At 39.9% G+C, this 23,974-nt stretch overlaps 1 protein-coding gene across 1 annotated transcript in view; it reads left to right on the forward strand.

Annotated features, from left to right (window-relative positions):
- The window catches only part of LRRIQ1 (leucine rich repeats and IQ motif containing 1), a 174,630-nt gene that overhangs the window by 138,094 nt on the left and 12,562 nt on the right, over positions 1–23,974 (forward strand). The window contains exons 22-23 of the mRNA XM_038756452.1: positions 13,938–14,070; positions 17,992–18,052. Of these exons, the coding sequence (XP_038612380.1) occupies positions 13,938–14,070; positions 17,992–18,052 (194 nt within the window). The remainder of the gene's footprint in view (positions 1–13,937; positions 14,071–17,991; positions 18,053–23,974) is intronic.

Below are 23,974 nucleotides of genomic sequence, written 5' to 3' on the forward strand. Positions count from 1 at the left end.
TGACTTTTTCTGATGCTTCGGCTTACACCTTTCCATTATGGCATAGCGTGGCTCCGTGGAAAGAGCACGGGTTTTGGAGTCAGAGGTCATGGGTTCGAATCCCAACTCCACCACATGTCTGCTGTGTGATCTTAGGCAAGTCACTTAACTTCTCTGGGCCTCAGTTACCTCATCTGTAAAATGGGGATTAAGACTGTGAGCCCCACATAGGAAAACCTGATCACCCTGTATCCTCACCAGTGCTTAGAACAGTGCTTTGCACATAGTAAGTGCTTAACAAATGCCAATTATTATTATTATTATAGGTCTACGTTTCAATAGCATACCCGAACTCTCCTGCCACAATAAGGGGTTGATGGAGAGAAGCAACATGGCTCAGTGGAAAGAGCATGGGCTTTGAAGTCAGAGGTCATGGGTTCAAATCCCTGCTCTGCCAACTGTCAGCTGTGTAACTTTGGGCAAGTCACTTAACTTCTCTGGGCCTCAGTTACCTCATCTGTAAAATGGAGATTAGAACTGTAAGCCCCCCGTGAGACAACCTGATCATGTTGTAACCACCCCAGTGCTCAGAACAGTGCTTTGCACATAATAAGCACTTAACAAGTACCGTTATTATTATTATTATTAATATTATGTACCTTGTATTTACCCCAGCGCTTAGAACAGTGCTTGGCACATAGTAAGCGCTTAACAAATACCACAATTATTTTTCATAGGAGAGGTTAAGAGCTTACTCTGTGAAAAACATTGTTCTGGGGTAGATATAAATTAATAATTTGTGAATATGTGCCCAAGGAGTCAGAAATAGCATTTGTGGTTGGAACACAATCCAAATCTGTGGACCTGAGTTGGTTTGGAGCCTAGTATCAGACTGTTACCTCACTCTGTCAATCACCTGTAAAACATGTTGCCCTTCCTTTTTTTGACTTGCTTTTTTTTCTATAAATATCTTGTTGGTTAGTATGTTACATAAGTAACCGAATTATGTGACACTGTTTATCCCTGAGTTGCCAGTTGACAGTTTTGATTGTGTGTAGAGCTTTGTTCCATAAATACCATTGATTGACTGATAGATTGATAATGCCCAGCTGAGTCGGTGAAGTGAAGCATGCCTTCTTGGGTGTGTGTCTCCAGGGCCCAGTTACGTATATGCAGCAGTTTTTGAATAACTGATTCTAGGGTTGTATATGTTCTCTGGGAGACTGTCAGAGTGTGGCAGCAGAGTGATATTAGGCCACAGGTCTACAAATTTGGAGTGTTTGGACCATTGTCTAATCTAATCTTACTCAAGTGCCTTTACTCCTTAAGTACTTTAACACCTAACAGCATTTTTGCACTTATACTCTGCCATTTATCTTAGCTATAATTTATTGTATTGCCTGTGTCCTCCACTAGACAGGTAGCTTTAAGAGAGCAGGATCATGTCTACCAATTCAGTTGTCTTGTGGGAAGGGAATGTGTCTGTCATATTATTGTTGGCACTCTCCCAAGTGCTTAGTATAGTGTCCTGCATACAGAAAGTGCTCAATAAATGCAATGGATTGGGTGATCAATTGTACCTTCCTAATCGTAAGGATGCTCTGCACTCAGTAAGTGCTTAATAAATACCTTGAATTGAGAGACTGGTTAAACAAGACCTGATCTGCTACACAATAGTGCTTAATGCATGGGTGAAGGTGAATGGATTTGGGAGGGCTTCCTGGCCCTGAGAAGGCTACCTATGTCATCATGAAATTATCTCATAACTTTAATGAGGGCATCCAAATTTAGACCCTACAATGTCGGGTAATATCATATAGAGATATTGGTGCTGCCTTTCTGCACTTTTCCCATATCTGACATACTGCAAGGTCATAGTCCACTGTGACTTACTCTGATCTGAAGCCATATTGTGATCCCATGAGCATTTGGACAGAGATAGTCTTCAGGTACTGGATCTGGGAATAATCTAACTAGGATATCACCAACAATGGAGAGTAATGAGATGCTTCAATAATTGTTGCAATCTAATCTTTTGCCTTACTTTTTGAAGATATTAATAATGATTATAATAGTAAGTATAGTGTTTGCTAAGTGCTTACTATATGCCAAGCAGTGTTCTAAGCACTGGGGTAGATACAAGGTAATCAGGTTATTCCACGCGGGGCTCATAGTCTTAATCCTCATTTTGCAGATGAAGTAGCTGAGGCACAGAAAAGCTAAGTGACTTGCCCAAGGTCACACAGCAGACAAGTAACACAGTTGGGATTAGAACCCACGTCCTCTGACTGCCAAGTCCAGGCTCTTGTCACTAGGCCATACTGCTTCCCAGCAGAGGATATGGATGGTGAATACCTTTGTCATTTCTTTCTGGGTTACTCTGTCTGAATTGATTATTTTAGACTAATCACAATGCTTAGCATAGAGTAAGCATTTAATAAATGCCGCAGCGTATCTCCTCAGTATTCTGAATACTGAGGAATAACCTGGGTATGTGTTATAACAGACAGGTTACCTCCATGCCAGGAGTCCTTCATTCATTCATTCATTCATGCAATCGTATTTATTGAGTGCTTACTGTGTGCAGAGCACTGTACTAAGTGCTTGGGAAGCACAAGTTGGCAACATATAGAGACGGTCTCTACCCAACAACAGGCTCACAGTCTAGAGGGGGGAGACAGACAACAAAACAAAACATGTAGACAGGTGTCAAAATAGGCAGAACAAATAAAATTAGAGCTATATGCACATCATTAACAAAATAAATAGAATAATAAAATATGTACAAGTAAAATGAATAGAGTAATAAACCTGTACAAATATATATACAAGTGCTGTGGGGAGGAGAAAGAGGTAGGGCGGAGGGGATGGGGAGGAGGAGATGAAAAGGGGGGCTCAGTCTGGGAAAGCCTCCTGGAGGAGGTGAGCTCTCCGTAGGGCTTTGAAGGGAGGAAGAGAGCTAGCTTGGTGGATGTGTGGAGGGAGGGCATTCCATGCCAAGGGATGAATGTGCGCCGGGGGTTGATGGTGAGACAGGCAAGAACGAGGTACAGTGAGGAGGTTAGCGGCAGAGGAGCGGAGGCTGCAGGCTGGGCTGGAGAAGGAGAGAAGGAAGGTGAGGTAGGAGGGAACAAGGTGATGGACAGCCTTGAAGCCGAGAGTGAGGAGATTTTGCTTGATTCACAGGTTGACAGGCAGCCACTGGAGATTTTTGAGGAGGGGCGTAACATGCCCAGAGCGTTTCTGCACAAAGATGATCCGGCAGCAGAGTGAAGTATAGATTGAAGTGGAGAGAGACAGGAGGATGGGAGATCAGAGAGGAGGCTGATACAATAATCCAGTCTGGATAGGATGAGAGATTGAACCAGCAAGGTAGCGGTTTGGATGGAGAGGAAAAGGCGGATCTTGGCGATGTTGTGGAGGTGGGACTGGCAGGTTTTGGTGATGGATTGGATGTGTGGGGTGAATGAGAGAGCGGAGTCGAAGAAGACACCAAGGTTGAGGGCTTCTGAGACGGGAAGATTGCTGTCTACAGTGATGGGAAACTCAGGGGGAGGGCAGGGCTTGGGAGGGAAGATAAGGAGTTCAGTCTTGGATATATTCAGTTTTAGATGTTGGGCAGACGTCCAGATGGAGATGTCCTGAAAGCAGGAGGAGACACAAGCCTGGAGGGAGCCTTCCCCAATTAAGCCCTCTTTTCCACAGCTCACTCTCCCTTCTGCATCATCTATGCACTTCAATCTGTGACCTTTGTATATTAGATAGTCACCCCACCCCTGAAAATTGTAGATTATAAATTACCTATTTAATCTTATTAACATCTGCCCCTCCCCAAAACTGTGAGCTCGTTGTGGGCAGGGGACATGTCTGCTAATTCTGTTGTATTCCACAAACCCAAGCACTTTGTACAGCGCACATAAAACTCAGTAAATACCAATGATTGATTGATGCGTCCAGATTTTGGCAAGAATTCCATCAGGTTCAAGTGCTTTGCCATTTCCTGTTGCACTGAATACTGCAGTGACTTCATGTTGGAAAGTTTTCCCTTGTTTGGAAAGGTCTCAACTTCAGTAATAGAAGGTGGGCATTTGTGAAACGGTATCATCGGATTAGTCCATATCTGGTGATGCAATTACACGGGAAAAAACTATGCTCATAGACAGCAAATATGTAAATGCACATTAGAACTCACTTCTAAGGCCTTCCAATGCTTTTGATGAATCTTTCATTTGATTTAATTTGTTTCAGCAGAAGCATATTTATTATTAGCAAAAAATATGGAAAACTGACATCCTAATAACTGTTTTGTTTTTCCTCTGGCATGAAATATATTGAAAAGCGGTACTGTTTCAGTTATTCTTTGAGCCTTCCATCCTTCCATGTCTTGACTTTGGCTTTACTCCCAAAATTTATCTTTCTAAGCTCTGGTCCCAACAATCTGGATCTTTATTCTTAAATCATTTTTCTTAGCAATTAATTTTCTAAGTGTATTTGAATAGATTTAAGAAGAATAGAGATGTTGCAAGTCCCATACAAATAGCCTTTACAGAGTTCCTGGTTGTGTGCCAATACTGTCAGCCTTCCAACAACACAGATTGGAATGGTTAACCAGGAAGCCATAAACAGCCTATCAACAAGTATTTATACAGATGTTAATGAAATTAAAATTCTGTAAGTGTAACATTTGTGCCAAGCTCCAATTTTATGTTTGCTTCATTTGTTGGGTATGATGCAATAACCTCTCAATAAAAACAATTGGAACATTTAAACTTTTTAATGTAAATCACGTTTTCAGAGTATTCTCAGTAGATACCACATTCAGGAGTTAGTCCAAGTTACTAAAAATATGTCATTCTCATTTTTTTCGAATGTAAAAAATGTTGCATAGAGCACTCCACCACTTCCACTATCGTATAAAAAAGAATAGACTAATAACTTTAGTGAAATTAATAGTGGTTGACATTTGCAGGCATTAAAACATTTCAAGGGAAAAAAATTAAAACTACAGAAAAAAGATATCAAAATTGAATAATGTAAATAATCAACTCTCTTTTTAAATATTATGTAGTACTAATTGATGGTTAATCCTTTGCTCTAATTAAATGAAAAATGCTAAAGCAAATTTTCTTGCAACACATGTTAATTTGATTTATAAAATATGATTTTTATGAATAAAAATGAAAATCATTTCATTGATGAAATGGACTTCATTGTCCTTGGTGGCACTCACATAACCTGTAGGTTTGCATTATCCACTTTGTGTTAAAGTTTTTACTCTTTTCACTACGGATTATCCAAATATTTATGCTCATTTCAGATAATGATTTGATAAGCTTTCAGTTTTTTATGTATGAAATAATTGCTTTAGATTTCTAGTCCATCTTGGTAATCCAGTTTCTTGGGCCAATTTTACTTTGGTTTTTCTAACCAGAAATTCCAATACAAGGATAGTAACATCCTTGAAAATAAAGAAACAGTCTCAGTGAAACAAGCAGTGCTTCAACAGTACCCTGTATCCACATGATCTTTACAGAGGGATGGTTTTTGAAGTAGGTAGTGAAATATGGAATAAACTAAGAAGTGTGTGTAACAAGCAGTGAGATAATAAGGCAAGAAGTAAATCACAAGCTCTCCTTCTTCCCTCCCAAAGTCATGAAGGCTAGAAATAGCTCCACTCTCGTAATCCTCAAGCAAAAATCTTAAAGATCACATTAGTGTTCTCTTTATTAGCCCTCCACCACTGTGGAGGATGTTCGAAGAAAAATAATCTGCCTAGCAATATGTGAGAACATGGCTTTCACACCATCGCTTAATGAAATCATCAGTTAAGGTAGAGAAGCAGTGTTGCCCAGTGGATAGAACACAGGCCTGGGAATCAGAAGTATCTGGGTTCTAATTCTGGCTCTTCCAGCTGTCTGCTGTGTGACTTGGGCAAGACACTTCACTTCTCTGTGCCTCAGTTAACTGTCTGTAAAGTGGGGATTAAGATTGTGAGTCTCATGTGGGACATGTCCATCCAGATTAGCTCATATCTACCCCAGTGCCTGGCACTTAGTAAGTACTTAACCACTGCCATAAAAAAGATAGCACTATGAAAAACAGTAAACTTCCTAGATATAGTACTGTTCTACAAACAGAGGAAAAAATGTGCTCCTGGTTTACCTGCAGAGATTTTCCCTCAACATAAGTGGTACAGAAAAACATCCACAGGATTTCAAGACACCATCATTACCAATGTCTCTGAGAAGAAAGAGAGTGCACTGATTGCAAAAAGTATCATGGGAAGCCCCTGCTCCATGGTGCTAGCTAGATTCTAGCCAGAATTCTCCTGGAAAAACTTCTGAAGAACATTCTTAATGAGGCTTTCACAGAATTACAGTGTGACTTCTAGCCACAGTGTAGTACAAAAAACATGATCACAGCTTCATGTCAGTCAGTTAATCAGTAATATTTATTCAGCAAGGCATTATGCAAGGCATGGTACTAAAAACGTGGGAATGCTTACGCTACCATAAGTAGACATGATCCCTGCTCTTTAGACAGAAGGAAGAAGAAAATGGAGAAATATATGCACTTAGCCCAGTGCTTGGCACATAGTAAACCCTTAAACATTATTATTGTTATCATCATCATTATTATCATTATTAATCATTGTGAGCAGGGAACATGTGGACTAATAGGTTACTAATATATTAGTTGCTACTATTACCACTAATACTAATCAATGGTATTTATTAAGCACTTACTGTGTGCACAGCACTGTACCAAGCATTTGGGAGAATACAACACAACAGAATTGGCAGACATGTTTCCTGGCCACAATTATTATTACTCCTTAAATAGTAGTGTATGTAAGATATGTGCATAACTGCTAAGGGAGGTCATTAGTGCTTCAGGGAGTTTTTAGAACAATAGTATTTAGGTGGTATAGAAATGTTGAGGTGACAGTTGGGGGATAAAGTCTAGGGGGATTAGAAATTAATTGGGGAGGGATTCCCTGAGGATTTCAGGATTTTCAGAAGGCTTTAAAGATGAGAACAGGTGTCATGTGGCAGATTTGAAAGAGTGAGTGTTCCAGGAAGGGGCAAGAGTCTAAGCAAGAGATAGTCAATGGGAAAGATGAGAATTAGGCTTTGTGTCTAGGTTTGCTTGAGAGAAATGAAGAGTGGGAACTGGAGTGCAGTGGGAGGGAGCAGGGAATGTGTCTACCAATTCTGTATCTACCCCAGAAGAAGGACCTGAATTCTAATTCTGGCTCACAACCTGTTTTCTGTGTAACTTGGGAAAGTCACTTAACTCCTCTGTGCCTCAGTTATGTCATCTGTAAAATGGGGATAAAGACTGAGAGCCCCATGTGGGACATCAACTGTGTCCATCCCAATTACCTTATATCTACCCCAGCATTCAGAACAGTGCTTGGCATATAGTAAGCCTAGGAAGTACCATATTTTTTTTTCCTGTTGTACTCTCCTAAGCATTTATTACTTCATACTTGATAGGATATAAGATGGAGTTCAGTATAATTTCCAGGTTGCAGGCTTCACAGACAGGATGGTGGTGTTTCTCAACTGTGATGGGAAAGCTAGATGGAGGACAAGATGTGGGAGAGCAGATGAGGTGTTCACTTCTAGACCTGCTGAACTTGACATGCCAACTGGATATCCATATGGGAATGTTAGTTACAGATGTATACAAAATCAAAATCTTAATGCCCTCAGATTTTTTGAGTCATCGTCATCAGACCTGGGTTATGGCAGTTTCTAAAAATGCTGGGTGACCTGAAAAGTTTATCTTGCAGCAGCATGCAATTAGGGCTTCCCAGGTAATGCAGTGAAAGACCATACAGCTGCTAATAATAATAATAATGAAAATAATTATGGTTTTTGTTAAGCACTTAGTATGTGCCAAGCACTGTTCTAAGCACTGGGGTAGATACAAGATAATCAGTTTTCCCTCTCGGAGCTCACAGTCTTAATCCCCATTTTACAGTTGAGGTACCTGAGACACCGAGAAGTTAAGTGGCTTGCCCAAGGTCACACAACAGACAAGTGGCAGAGCCAGGCTTAGAACCCACGCCTTCTGACTCCCAAGCCTGTGCTCTTTCCACTAAGCCACGCTGCTTCTCTACTGAGACCCCTGTCTGACTCAAGCTAATAAATGCAAGAGTGAGGGATTGTTTCACAGTGCACTGATACATGAATGCAGCACAGAAATAAAGGACAATGCATGCATAGCCTGGAGCAGGACTTCTGTTTGCAGTAGCCGGACTTGGAAAGAGTTGTGATTCTGATCACCCATTCTTTCAGACTCTGAATTGACTATGGAGCGGAGAGATCAGGAGCTCCACGCCTCCAAATTTGCCCTCTACCAGCAGCATCTGAGTAGGAAAGAACATCCATATCTGTGACCCCTCTATTCCTGAGAGTTGGGTTTTGTAGGAACAGATGCTGCTCAAGTGTATTATACCAGTGGGCACTCAGTAAATACTATTAATAGTACTACTCAAGTATTACTACTCTCCCATCATTACTGCTACTACGAGTACTAGCACTACTACTTCTACCAATACTACTGCTACTTGTAACACAGGATCCAAATCTCCATTCTGCTTTCTTGCAGAATCAGAGAAGTTAGAACCAAGTCTGAATTGAGTCCTAGTCAGAGCCAGTGTGGGATTATCAATCAGTCAACTAAGCAAGAGCATTTATTGAGCACTTTCTGAGTTCAAAGTACTGTATTAAGTGCTTAATAGAATACAATAAAATGTATAATAATACTAATGATAGTATTTGTTAAGTCCTTACTATGTTTCAAGCACTGTACTAAACACTGGGGTAGGTATAAGAAAATCCGGTTGGACCCAGTCCCCCTCCCATGTGGAGCTCATGCCTAAGAGGGAAAAAAAGGATTCAATCCCTGTTTTACAGATAAATACACAGGGGCACGTAGAAAAATGATTTGACCAAGATCACAAAGTAGGCAAGTGGCAGAGCTGGGATTAGAATCTATACCACTGACACCCATACCTACGCTCTCTCCTTTAGGCCATGTTATGTAGTAGATGTGATTCTTGATATCAGAGAGTTTACTACCTAGCAAAGAAGACAGACTCTAAAATAAAATGAAGATAGGAAGAAGAGAATAGAATACAAAGATATGTAAAAAGGTGTTGTGTGGGTATGCGTGCTCAAGTGCTTGCTTGATATAGAAATGCTTAAGTAAGTAAAGGGGAATATAGGCTAGGAGGTGAGAGATTAATCAGGGAATAAAGTTGAATAGTCATTCTGATTTTTTCTGGGGGGCTGGGAGAACATTTTTGTATTTAATTGCATGATATTAACCTGTCTAAGACTTCAACTGTATACTTTATACATGTCATTAAATAACCACAGAAATAAAATCATTAAATTCCATTATTCATTCATTCAGTCATATTTATTAAGCGCTTACTGTGTGCAAGATATTGCCTAAGGATCCTTGAAATCTAGTAGTACTTCCTATATCATACCAGGTGCTGCTGTAAAATGGGGATTAAGACTGAGAGCCCCATGTGGGACATCGACTATGTCCATCCTAATCCAGAGGCTCAGTAATCATGCACCTCTAAAAAAATCAAAGCTCAACAGTTAAATAATTATTTCCAATTTGGAATAAGGGTTAAAAGTTAAAGCAATCCTTTCTTTCCCAAGATCACCAATCACTTTTTCCTGTAGCATCCTCGCTGTATCCTACAATGTTATTTTGTATTTATAGGGTGCTATTCCTGGGTAATGCAAAGAGCATTCCAAACATTAGCACAGTCTTTCTCACAACTATCCACAAAAGGGGTATTGTTTTTCTTCTTTTATTAAGTCAGTGAGGAAGTAATTGGCTTGTCCAAGATCACACAGCAGATGAGTGTTGGATCGGGGTGAGAGCATATTTGTTCTAATGCCTATGCTCTGTTTAATGAAAAAGCAAACTCCAAAGCTTGTGAAAGGAAAAGAAGTTACCTGAAATTCACACAATCTTAATGGAGTGTGGATCATACCTTACTAATGCATGAAATGACATTAATACATGAATGCATTAATAAATGTTCCTAACCAAACTTGGCAGGAATTAATCCAATCGAAAGACTCCCTAAATGGAATCAGGATGGTAAAAAGAATAATAGGCTTTCTGTGGTATTGCTACATATGCTCCCAAATGCCATAATGAAGAACATGCCTCAGTAGACTTTTTAAATGCTTTGGTCCCAGTTTACCCTTCTTTTTTTGGTTTGTTTTAAGTCTTTCAAACCTTCACAAAGGGCCTCTAACATGATGGCATATGTCAAAAACAAAAAAAAAAGCACATTGAGAGATTTTGGAATTCAACTACACTGTCTACATGATACTTTACAAGGGAATTGATAAAAATCTACAACCCATTCGATAGTCTGCTGCGGCTACAATAATATCGAATGTATCTGTATAAACGCAATGATGTAGTTTAGTTTTTCTTGCTTTCCTAATATACTCTCATTTACAGAATGCATATAGTGTTTTTCTACCCTAAGAATAATTTATATAAAGATTAAAGTAAATGTAAAGCAGACAGAAATTTTTAGGAAAGAAAGCATGAAGTGATTGAATAGCGTTCTTAGAGGACCTATTAGAAAATCAAAATCTGCTTAGTTAATGGGAAGAAGACCAAACTATCCATTAACACACCACTACCAGCCTTCATTGTGCTTCATTCTAACAGAAGTAGAAGGATGAAAATTCGGCAAGAAGGCCCATGGAAAGTAAAGCAACCCAGAGTAGCACTATTATCTAGTGCTGGATTCTTCAAGTTGTGGCCTTCCAAAGATTTCAGTTAGTTAGCATCCATCCTCCTGGTGTAATAAGTATTTCTTAAAATTGAAAATTATATTCAATATACTTTCTTTTTCTAATTGTCTTTCTTATAATTGAATACGTCTGGAAAAGTTTTGCTGAACCCAAAAGTGAATTAACCGCAGAGGTACTGAAATTTCGAGTGAGCTGGTGTTTTTTTGTGGTTTGCATTGTGAGTGCCATGTTGACTTGTTTTCAGAAGTTCCTGTATTTGGATTGCACCACACAAATGGCAGGTAGGAGAGGGTTATGTTGGAAGCAAGGTAACCTCTGCTACTCAAATCATCCATCCGTGACAAGAGAATGGGCCTGGGAGTTAGAGGACTTGGTTTCTAATCCCCGATCTGCCATTTGTCTGCTTGTGACTATGGGCAAGTCACTTCACTGTGTCTCATTTCCTTCATATGCAAGATAGGGATTCAATCAGTACCTCTTCTCTCTCCTACTTAGACTGTGAAACCCTTGTGGAACTTAATTATCCTGTATGTACACCAGCACTTAGTACAGTGCAGTACTAAGCTCTACACATCGAAAGTGCTTAACAAATACCACAGTTATCATTATTATCATTATCATCCTCCCTCCCATTCTCACGGCAACTAGGTCATATGGTCTTGTGGAAAGAGTATGGGCCTAAGAATCCGAGGACTGACTTGAGGTTCTAATCTCAGTTCTATCAGTTGCCTGCTGTATGGACCTTGGGCAAGTAATAGTCACTAAACTTCTCTGTGCCTCGATTTCATCATCTGTAAAAGGGGGATTTACTACCTGCTCTTAGACTGGAAGATTCATGGGGGACAGGGATTGTGTCTGACTTGATTGATCCCTCCCCCAGCCCTATCTCCTTCCCCTCCCTGCAGCACTTGTATATATTTGTACAGATTTATTACTGTATTTATTTTACTTGTACATATTTACTACTGTATTTATTTTGTTAATGATGTACATATAGCTATAATTCTATTTATTCTAACGGTTTTGACACCCGTCTACATGTTTTGTTTTGTTGTCTGTCTCCCCCTTCTAGACTGTGAGCCCCTTGTTGGGTAGGGACCGTCTCTATCTGTTGCCGACTTGTACTTCCCAAGGGCTTAGTAGGATGCTCTGCACACAGTAAGCGCTCAATAAATACAATTGAATGAATGAATGAATGTGTATCTACCCCAGCATTTAGAAAGTGCATGATACATAATATGCGCTAAACAAATACTGTAGAATAAAAAGAAAGAATGAAAGAAAGAAAAGAATTGGACCATTACTGTAGTGGTCTCCTTTCCTTGTCACCTGACAATCTGAGTAATAGGGCTGTGCCGAAAAACGTTTGGAGGAAAAATGGAAAGGAGGGGAGAAGATGAAAAGAAAAGAGGAAAGGGAAGGAGAGAAGACTACCAGGTTAGCTATAGTTATAGCTGCCCTGCCTAAATATTCTGAGAGAAGCTCATAGCTTTATTATCACAGCGACAGTTCCAATCAGTGAATCAATCTATCAGTAATATTGATAAAGCACTTACTGTGGGAAAAGCACTGTAATGAGCACTTGGTACAGTACAACATAACAGAGTTGGTAGACATGTTCCCTGTCCAAAATGAGCTTACAAACTAGAGGGGAAGAATGTCCCCTCCATTTATATGGAGTTAGGAACCTATGGATTGTCTTACATTCTTAATTGTACAGTTCCAGTTTTAGCAGCCTTATTCTCTGGTTGGGATGTGGGGGTGGGGAGGAGGGGAGTGAATGTATTTATCTCCATTTTTATGGAGCAATACACATTTGAAATATATAGGTGATGTCAAGGTATAGGAATATTTATGTCACTTTCATAAAGCTCAATTTGGACTCTACATTTCAGGTCATGCATTATATAAACTTGTAACTCCCCTGGGAAACACATGGAATGTAAGAGCAGTGTTTTTATATTTTGAATTTCTATAAGGAGTCCATGACTGTCATTGACATTTGAAAAAGGATATTTTGAGGTTTATTGAATGAAAAATGATTCTTCCCTTTAGGATCTTCCATTTTAAGTAACAAGATTGCATTCAAAGCATTTTTTCAATACAGGAAAAATAGGGAAATATTTACAGCTTAATAAAGAGAGGTTTTTTTGCTTTTCATTAATGAAGGAGAGTATATGGCAGGAGAAAATGGAGAGCCGGTTGGAGGAAGGTGAAAGGCCACAAAATTTCTGAGTGGGGGCAAAAAAGGAGATTAAAAACTTGTATTCTTCCTGGGTTAAGGTGAGGAAGGAGTGGTTAGAGATACAGAAATAGAGGTGGAAAAATTTAACCCATCTCCTCATAGGTCAGGATGTTCCCAATAATTCTTATTGGGAAAGAATTGAAAGGGAACAAAAAGGATAATAATTTTCATTCATGGAATAATTGTCACAAAATGACATGGCCTTGGTAACAGTTTTCATACTGCAGATAACCACATTTCAAAGTGCAACATTTTTTTTGTATAACAGTGAATGTGAGTTTTTAGCTAAAGAAATTGCATCCCACTAGGTGTATGGATGAGTTTGGATTGAATTGTTTGATGTGCTATGTGTTTTTTTAAAATCTGTGATTGTTTATTTTGAACCCTGTATAACCATTTCAGTTGTGAGACACAACCTAGGGTTTTAAATGAAATTCCAGGTTGTTGTTAGAAAGTCTGGACAACAACCAAAAAAAAATGACTAAGATATGAAAAGTAGGTGAGAAAGAAAATCATTCTAGAATTACATAAATTCTGAAAAAGGAAAAAGGAAGAATTTCTCCATCCTCAACCACAATAACTGAAAAATGGCATAAAAACATTGAACAAAGTTCAGTGATTCTCTGGGTAAAACACAGATCTATCCTGAAGCATTTCAGATTTTTATTTAATTTTCAAAAGGGGCCATGTCTTGTAATGTTAAGAAAAGATTGTAAACATAAAAGTGATGTATGTTAAACTACCTACCCTCAGGCATGAATTAACAGTGGATGTCTTTTAAATTGTATTTTCTCTTTTCTTCCTTTGAATGTGATGTGTGACCTAGCCTCAGATTCTTGGCTACACTTTGGTCTTTGCCCAATAACAGTATAATGTGAGTTTATATTCTTCCTTTTCAGCTCAAGAGGAAGAAGCTGTCTGGATGGAATCAACTTCAACTGAGAAAATAGAAAGTAGGAGAGAGTTTACTTACCAATGGCTTCATACTCAGGTTGGTGGTTATGAAACAACCAGTTCCAGAAATATGAAATGGTGAGGTCATTTCCTTTAAATTAGATTTTTGTACTGTAAATACATCTTGTAAAGTGAAACCTGGCTAATTGTGCTTAAGCAAACACTGCCTTATAGCCAAAGGCTTACAAACAACATCGCCAAGCTCCAGAAAGACCCCCATAAAGAATTGATTTAATAATCTTCATATCACTGTTCTTTAATGAGGTAGAAGACTGTTATTCCTCTTATAAAGAATGAACAAATTAAATACCTGAAGAGTCAAGCTTCAAAACAATAAATCTACCTATCTTCTTTGTAGAATTGGCAAACATATAGGTAACTGTTATGATTTTGGTGTTAAGCACTTACTATGTGCCAGGCACTGTACTAAGTGCTGGGGTAAATACAATCAATCAATCAAGATAACAGGTTGGACACATTCTCTGTCCCATACTGGGCTTGCAGTCTAAATTCAAGGAGGAGCAGGTATTGAATCTTCATTTTACAGTTGAGGAAACTTATTGTTTTGACCTCATCATTAATAAGACTGTGAGCCCACTGTTGGGTAGGGACTGTCTCTATATGTTACCAACTTGTACTTCCCAAGTGCTTAGTACAGTGCTCTGCACACAGTAAGCGCTCAATGAATACGATTGAATGAATGAATAAGATCATAATAGAAAACATAGCGCTTAACAAATGCAATTATTATTATTATTGTTATTCATTCATTCAGTAGTATTTATTGAGCACTTACTGTGTTCAGAGCACTGTACTAAGCGCTTATCTTCAAAGCCATATTGAAGGCACATCTTCTCCAAGATACTTTCCCTAACTAAACCCTTGTTTCCTTTTCTCCCTTCTGTGTCACTCTTATTTGCTCCCTTTACTCAACACCCCCTGAGTCCCACAGCACTTGGTCCATATCGATAATTTATTAATTTATATGAATGTCTCTTTCCCCCTCTTGGCTGTAAGCTCGTTGTGGGCAGGGAATGCATCTGTTATATTTTTAGATTGTACTCTCCCCAGGGCTTAGTACAGTGCTCTGCACACAGAAAGCACTCAATAAACGTGATTGATTGATTGAAAAGACAAATATATAGTAGGAACCTAAAGTGTCTGCACATAAGAAACTTCTAACTTTAAATGATAATCTGTTTATTAATTGCTGACCATATGCCAAGCACTGTGATCATGCTGGAATAAATACATGATATTCAGATTGGTTAAAGTTACTGTCCCACAAAGGGCTCATAGTCCAAGATATCTACAAAACCCCAGAAATCCTCAGGACTGGATTTAAGTAGTTATGATAGGAGCAATGCTTAGTTTATTGTTAGCAAAATTCAAGAATTTGTAAAAGTTAAATAAATCCCAACTCATACATGAAGGAGTGGAGTAGTGAATCACCCCCAGTACTTTCCATTTTCAGGGAATGTAGGGACATAGAACACAATCTTGCATTACTAAAATAAATAATAACAGAAAGTCATTTGGAATATCCTTTGGGGTATGGCAGTGATCATTTATTCATTCATTTAATTGTATTTATTTAGTGCTTACTGTGTGTAAAGCATTGTCTTAAGTGCTTGGGTACGATATAATAATATGCACAGTCCCTGCCCACAATGTGATCAGGCCAGATAATTTAGAGGGTGTATAGCTACTATGCTGCATGCACACTGATAGTTTCTGTAAATCATGGTACTCCAATTTAAGGAGGAGATTGAGCTAGTGGAAAAGAGCACTGGTCTAGGAGTCAGAGGATTTGGGTTCTAATCCTGACTCTTCATCTTGCATGTTGTATGACCTTAGGCAAGTCACATAACTTATCTGTGCCTCAGTTTCCTCATCTGTAAAATGGGGATTAAATCCCACTCCCTCCTACTTAGACTTTGAGCCCCATGTTGGGCAGCGACTGGGTCTGACTTGATTAACTTAAATCTACCCCAGCAATTTAAATAGTGCTTACATTTCCCTTAACAAATACCATTATTATCATCACTTTTACTATTAATATTAACAATAATAATAATAATGGTCCATGTCTAGATCTAAGGGAACACAAGGCAGAGTCACATAGGGTGCAAACTTTCAACTCCCAGGACCAAAGGGTCATGAACATCCCTATGTAGCATGCATGAAAGTATATTTATTCTAGATAAAATATTACAGCTTATGGCAATGTGATCTTTCTGAATGTTTTGTGAAGGGCCATCATTTTTAAGTTGCCTCTAAATTTTTCCAACAGGTTATTGAATTTTTTTCACAAAATTGATGTGGTTCTACCAAGATAAATTACACGTGTTAATCCAGTAATGCATCCCATTGTATAACTTGATTATGAACTACTATTTGATGAATGCAAAAATCTCATGTAATATGTTTGTAGTGGTAAATTTAAAACCAAAAGAGAATACTCAAAAGTTCAGAATGTTCAAGTTATGTTGATCAATTGGTTATACTCATATATGGTCAATTCTTTTTTGGTCATTTCTTAATAGTATCTGTTAGGTATTTGTTATGCACTTATGTGTAAAGCACTGTTCTAAGCATTGTATCAGGTGGTTACAGAACTCACAGTCTAAGTAGGAGGGAGAACAGGTACTGAATCCCCATTTTACAGATGAGGAAACTGAGGCACCGAGAAGCTAAGTGACTTTCCAAGGTCACACAGCAAGCAAGTAGCAGAGTCCAAGTCCTCTGACCCCCAAGCCTGTGCTCTTTCCACTAGGCAATGATGCTTCTTTCCTGTTTTTTGTTAAATAAGAATGGAATCAGGTACATGCATGATTCAATCAATGTTTTTGATTATGAATGAGCTTGGTACCTTTTACTATGGGCAACGTAATTAGATAAAAAGCTGACAGTAATTTCCCTGTGGGCAAGGAGCGTGTGTACCAGCTCCATTAACTGTACTCTTCCAAGCACTTAGTACAGCGATCTGTGCCCCGTAAATACTCAATAAATACCATTGATCGATTGATTGATTAAATAAATATGCATTGATGGATTGATTTTCAATTCTTACTAACTTTATAGCATTATAATCATTTTTTGTATTGTAATATGACTTTAAGTGCCAAGCGTTGTAGTAAATACTGGAATAGATACAATACAAGCAGATTAGACACGGTCTCTGTCCCACATGGGGATCACTACCTAAGGGGAGGGAGAACAGGTGTCATATCCATTATACAGATGAGGAAACTGAGGCACAGAGAAGTTAAATGATGTGCCCAAGGTCACACAGCTGGCAATTGGGGATGAAAACAAGAAGAGAGAGTTCGATAGGAAACGACGGCAGCAATTTTATAAAACCCATTCAAGGAATTTGGACAGAAATGGGAGAAAGGTTGTAGGTCGATAGATATGGGCTAGTGTATCCTGAGCACGGGCCCAGGAGTCAGAAGGTCATGGGTTCTAAGCCCAACTCCATCACTTGTCTACTGTATGAGCTTTATTTCTCTGTGCCTCAGTTTCCTCATCTCTAAAATGGGGATAAGATATCTGTTCTCATTCCCCTTTAGACAATGAGCCCAATGAGGGACAGGACTCTATCCAATCTGTTTATGTTGTATCAGCCTCAGTGATTAGAACAGTGCTTGGCACATAGTAAATGCATAATGAATACAACAATTATTACTGTTATGTTGTGAGAAATAGCAATCAGTTTTCAAGTACTTGCTTATTTTCTGTGGAGGTGGATTAAGAAATTTGGATCTTATGTTACCTTACAATACAAACAGTACTAGAAAAATGTGACATTCAAATAGAAAACCTGAATATTTATTTCACACCAGACTCCTTGAATTTAATGAAATATCATCTTAATTTGGTTTAATTTATTGTATTGTTCAAAATGATTCCTGGCCATTTTGACATAGGTAATTCAGTCAAACATATTCATTCCATAAACTTAAAGTGTAATTTTTTTTTTCCTATTCCACTCTGCAGCAACCGGTTCTTACCCGAGTTGGATCCAGATGTACTCAGTGGAGGGCGAGTTCAGCTTGTGGTAGGAAATGTGTTTAAGTTTACAGTATAATATTGCTGACATCAATATTCAGTAATAACATTTTAAAATGTGTCCACAAATTGTTTAAACTACAAAAATGTCACAACTGTAACTACTATGGTATGATTCCAGAATGCTTTCTCATAAAATAGTAGTGTTTTTCTTGTGATTTACTGTCATTTAAAATTGATTAAATAATGCATATCTCATGAAAATATGGGATTTTGAGAATTAAAGATGTTATCGCTACTATTTGAAGGTTGGGATTTAATTCATTTGGAGGAAGTATTTCAGTATGAAATAATTTACTCATTGTTTAATCAAATGAATGAGTTTAAAAAATTAAATTAACTCAGAAGCTGTCCTGGAGGTAAGAGGAGATACAGGTGAGTGATTGAGAGAGGATTTGTACCCAGGGCCTCTGACTCCCAAGTCCATGCATTTCCGATTAGATCATGCTGCTTCTCTTACCTACTTTTCTTTACCTTCACTTCCTCTTACCTCAAAGATATCTCTTCCCTCACGATTCACTCCTTTCCTAAAGTTTCCATCACTGTTTCTAACATCAACATCCTATCTCCTCCTTCAGCCTGTAGCCCAGTGAGCAGCTTAAAGAAAGTAAAAGAAAATACATTTTGGGTCAAATATTGGCTTGATTTTATGGATTTCTACCAACAGTGCTCACACTGCTCAAATACAGGAATGGAGGAAGCAGACTGTAGGGATCACCCAGTGCTGGGGCTGGAGCTTGGAAATATGAGAATGATTAAGGGAACAAGGGAGTTGTCTTTAGTAGAGGTGACAGGTTTGAGGATGTAGGCTTTTGCTTCTAGAGAGGGGAGGGTAGTTAAGGAGTATAGGTGACCTATATAACACAGTACAGATGGAGGTGCCAATAGACCAGAAGTAAAGGTCGGAAGATAGTTTAATGGGATATCAACTCTGTTGCATTGTACTCTCTGACACCTAATATATTGATCTGCACATCTACTTATTTTGCTTTGTAGTCTGTCTCCCCCTTCTAGACTGTGAGCCCATTGTTGGGTAGGGATTGTCACTATCTGTTGCAGAATTGTACTTTCCAAGCGCTTAGTGCAGTGCTCTGCACACAGTAAGCGCTCAATAAATATGATTGAATTGAATGAATGAATTGGGAGTCAGAGGAGATGTGAGTTCTTATCCCACCTCTGCCACTTGTCTGCTTTGTGACCTTGGGTATGCCACTGAAATATAGCACCTAAGTTACCACTTCCAGTTCCCTGCCATTAATTAAATGTACTAGAAGTAATAATAGCAGTAATAGTAGCATTTTACTGAGCTCCCACTTTGTGCAGTACCCTGTACTACATGCTTGGTAAGAAAAAATAACAAAGTGACACATACCATGCTCACAAGGACCTTACACTCTAATGGATGAGACAAACCTAAGGGTACTTAGAATTTAAGTGTTTGAAAGTAAATGAAGTGCACATATATAAATGAAAGTGAAGGAGCGTGAAAATAAATAAAGAAAATAAAGAGCTAGAGTTGACTGAGAGAATGATATGGCTCAAGGTACTGGGAAATCAACCAGGGGAAGGGTTGTTGAAGGATCTGAGATTTTAGGAAAGATTTAAATTGGGGAAAGCTGGGGTCTGCCTGTTGTGGAGAGGGGAAGAAGTTCCAAACTAGGGGAACAGCGGTGAGCGAGGTAACGGAGGTGGGAAGGTCGAGGGCAAGTCACGGCTAGAAGGTTGGCTTGGGAAGAACAAAGGCAGGATTTCTGGGAATAGCGGGAGAAGAGGGCAAATAGGGAAGGTAGGGCCAGATGGTGGAGCCAGATGGTGGAGGGCTTGAAGCCAATTGTGAGGAATGCTTAGGATGATGACTGGACCAAGAGAATGCTAGGCGCCTAAGGGCACTTCGGAAGTTGTAATTAGTCGTAATCCATGTTGGATTTTATTGCACACTGGCAAGTGCAAATCTGGAGCCATTGAGGAAAGAGATTTGCAACTACCTCTAAGATATCTCTGCCCTACTAGGTATTGTTCTGGAAAATACAGCATATGTCATGCATACACTTAAGTGTAACACAACTTCTGCTGAAATAAGTTGGCATGCTTCACTCCAGACTAGCACTGCTTTACAAATAAAGGACTAGCTAAAATTAGACTATGTCAGTAATGTTTACTTAGCCTAGATTTAAAATTATCATGTAAAGCTTCATTGTCCAAGTAAAACTTGTTCTAGGGAGTAATTCAGAGTTTTGTACCTCTCCTTTCCAATTATTTCTGGCCACAACACTGAAAGTGATTTTGAATTGGGTTTGGAATTTTAGGTTGTTAGGTTTGGAAAGTCAGGTTGTTATAATAAACTCCTTTGGGCCCTCATTTCATTGATCCACTCTTTTAGGTAGATGGAACGAGTTGGAGTCTGGCCATATCCTCAAAATCAGACCACACCGGTTAGAGCCAGAGAAACCTGGATTAAGACATCACAGTTTCACTTTCAAACTGCCATTATTTTCCAACCAAAACAAGAAGCTTGGATTGGCAATACAATGTTTGAATTCTTTAGTGCAACATCAACATCTCTGGGATTTTCTTAAATGCTTACTTAATTTTCATGAAAGAGGGGCCAAGCGTCGATCAATTATATAATTTTACATTTTGTATTTGTAGTGACTTTAACGTGCAAAGCACAGTCCACTGTAGCAATTATAGTTGAAAGAGCAACCTACTGTTGTAATACTGGTGTACCAAGTGCTTGAAGATTGCAACACATAAGGTGCTTACAAATTTTGAAATGGCAAGTCAGTGATGCCAGGGCTAAGACTGGCTAGACCGAGAGGTACCAAGGCTACCAGCAGCCAGTTCTAGGGTTCCAGGGCTAAAACCGGCCAATGCCAGAGATGCCAAGGCTGCCAACATTTAATTCCAGAGGCGCCAGGGATATGAACAGCCAGCTCCAGAGATTGGCTCTGGCTGAAGGGATAAAACTAATTAAATACTAATTTTCTCCTCTGTCCTTCTCCCACCCTCATCCTCATCACCCAGATTGTAAGCTCCTTGAAGGCAATCAATCATATTTATTGAATGCTTATGGTAGGCAGAGCACTACACTAAGCACTTAATAGTACTACTACTAGTAATGGTATTTCTCTAGTGCTTACTCTGAGCCAGGCACTGTATTAAGCACAGGGGTGGATACAAGCAAATCGGGGTGGACATAATCCCTGTCCCATGAAGGGCTTACAGTCTCAATCTCCATTTTACAGATGAAGTAACTGAGGCATAGAGAAGAAATGTGACTTTCCAAGGTCATACAGCAGACAAGTGGTGGTGCTGGGATTAGAACTCATGACCCTCTGATTCCCAGGTCCGTGCTGTATACACTGCACCACTGGGAGAGTACACCAAGAGTTGGTAGACACATTCTCTGCCCACAGTGTAGAGGGGGAAACAGATATTAATATAAATAAATAAATTATGGATATGTACATTAGTGCTGGGGGGCTAAGGAAGGGGTTGAATAAAGGGAGCAAATCCAAGTGCAAAGGTGATACAGAAGAGCGTGGGAGAACAGGTGTTGAGGGCCTAGTTGGGAAATTCCTTTTGGTTGAGTTGTATCTTCAATAAGGCTTTGAAGGAGGGAAGAGTGATCATCTCTTGGATATGAAGAGGGAGGGCATTCCAGGCCAGGGCAGTATGTGGGTGAGAGGTCAGCAGCAAGATAGACGAGATTGAGGCACAGTGAGTAGGTTGACATTATATGAGTGAAATGTGTTGGCTGGGTTGTAATAGAAAATCAGTGTGGTAAGGGAGGAGGGGGCAAGGTGATTTGAGTGCTTTAAAGGGTAAGGTTCATGTCTGCCAACTCTATTGTATCTATCTCTCTCAGGTGCTTAGTTTAGAGCTCTGTGAACAGTGAGCGCTCAATAAATACCAGTGATGGGATGATTGCATGAGAATGTGTGAGCCCCACTTTTAAAAGTAGATAATCTGCCTACAGAGAGATAATGAGGGTAATCCTGTAATGCAAAACTGCACCCCTTCCATTTTAGGTGCCAACACAGGACCTGTCCAACTAATTGATGTAACTGATGAGAGCTTCTTTTAAATGATCCTTCTTTAGCTACAATGATCCTCATATTTCCCTCTTCAACCAGGAAAGAAGTAGTGTGGCAGAGTAATCTGCGCATCAGGCAGAAACTCCTCACCCTGGGCTTCAAGGCTCTCCATCACCTCGCCCCCTCCTACCTCACCTCCCTTCTCTCCTTCTACTGCCCAGCCCGCACCCTCCGCTCCTCCACCACTAATCTCCTCACTGTACCTCGCTCTCGCCTGTCCCGCCATCGACCCCCGGCCCACGTCATCCCCCGGGCCTGGAATGCCCTCCCTCTGCCCATCCGCCAAGCTAGCTCTCTTCCTCCCTTCAAGGCCCTGCTGAGAGCTCACCTCCTCCAGGAGGCCTTCCCAGATTGAGCCCCTTCTTTCCTCTCCCCCTCGTCCCCCTCTCCATCCCCCCGCCTTACCGCCTTCCCCTCCCCACAGCACCTGTATATATGTATATATGGTTGTACATCTTTATTACTCTGTTTATTTATTTATTTATTTATTTTACTTGTACATTTCTATCCTACTTATTTTATTTTGTTGGTATGTTTGGTTCTGTTCTCTGTCTCCCCCTTTTAGACTGTGAGCCCACTATCGGGTAGGGACTGTCTCTATGTGATGCCAATTTGTACTTCCCAAGCGCTTAGTACAGTGCTCTGCACATAGTAAGCGCTCAATAAATACGATTGATTGATTGATTGAGTGGAATGAATACGAGATAGATCCGTCTTTCCATCTCACAAACCCATAACCTTGGCATTATCCTCAGCTCATCTCTCTCATTCAACACATATATCCTGTCAGTTCTACCTTGACAGCATCACTATAATCTACCCCTTTGTCTCCATTCAAACTGCTACCATGTTGTTCCAAGTTATCATATACCACCCTCACTACTGCCTCAGCCTCCTTACTGATCTTACTGATCTTCCCTTACTGATCTTGGACTACTTATGTGTCCAAGACTGAGCTCCTTATCTTCCCACCCAAACACTCCTCTCCCTGACTTTCCTGTCACTGTGGACAGCACTACCATGCTTCCCATCTCAGAAGCCTGCAACCATGATGTTGTCCTTGACTCTGCTCTCTCAGTCACCCCAAACATCCAATCCATCACCAAAACCTGCCAATCTCATGTTCATAACATCCCCAAGATCTGCCCTTTCTTCTCCATCCAAACCACTACCACATTAGTAGTCACTAATCATACCCCTCCTAGATTACTGCATCAGCCTCCTGTCTGACCTCCCAATGACCTGTCTCTCCCCACTTCAGTCCATACTTCACTCTGCTGCCCGGATTATCTTTCTACAGAAACGTTCTGGGCATGTCACCCCCCTCCTCAAAAATCTCCAGTGATTGCCTATCAACCTTCACATCAAGCAAAACCTCCTCACTATTGGCTTCAAAGCTCTCCATCTCCTTGCCCCCTCCTCCCTCACCTCCCTTGTCACCTTCTACAGCCCAGCCCATACACTCCTACCTTCTTCCTGGAATGTCCTCCCTCCTCAAATCTGCCAAACAAGCACACTTCCCCCCTTCAAAGCCCTACTGAAAGCTCACATTCTCCAGGAGGCCTTCCCAGACTAAGCCCCTCTTTTCCTCTGCTCTCCCTCCCCTCCCCATCGCCCCCATTGACTCCTTCTGGTCTACTCCCCTCCCCGCCCCACAACACTTGTGTATATATATGTGCATATTTATAATTTTATTCATTTCATTAGTGATGTGTGTATATCTATAATTCTATCTATATTGATGCTATTGATGCCTGTTAACTTGTTTTAATGTCTGTCTCCCTGCTTCTAGACTGTGAGCCCATCGTAGGCAG

Source organism: Tachyglossus aculeatus, chromosome 14, assembly GCF_015852505.1.
Source record: "Tachyglossus aculeatus isolate mTacAcu1 chromosome 14, mTacAcu1.pri, whole genome shotgun sequence".
Classification (NCBI taxonomy): Eukaryota; Metazoa; Chordata; class Mammalia; order Monotremata; family Tachyglossidae; genus Tachyglossus; species Tachyglossus aculeatus.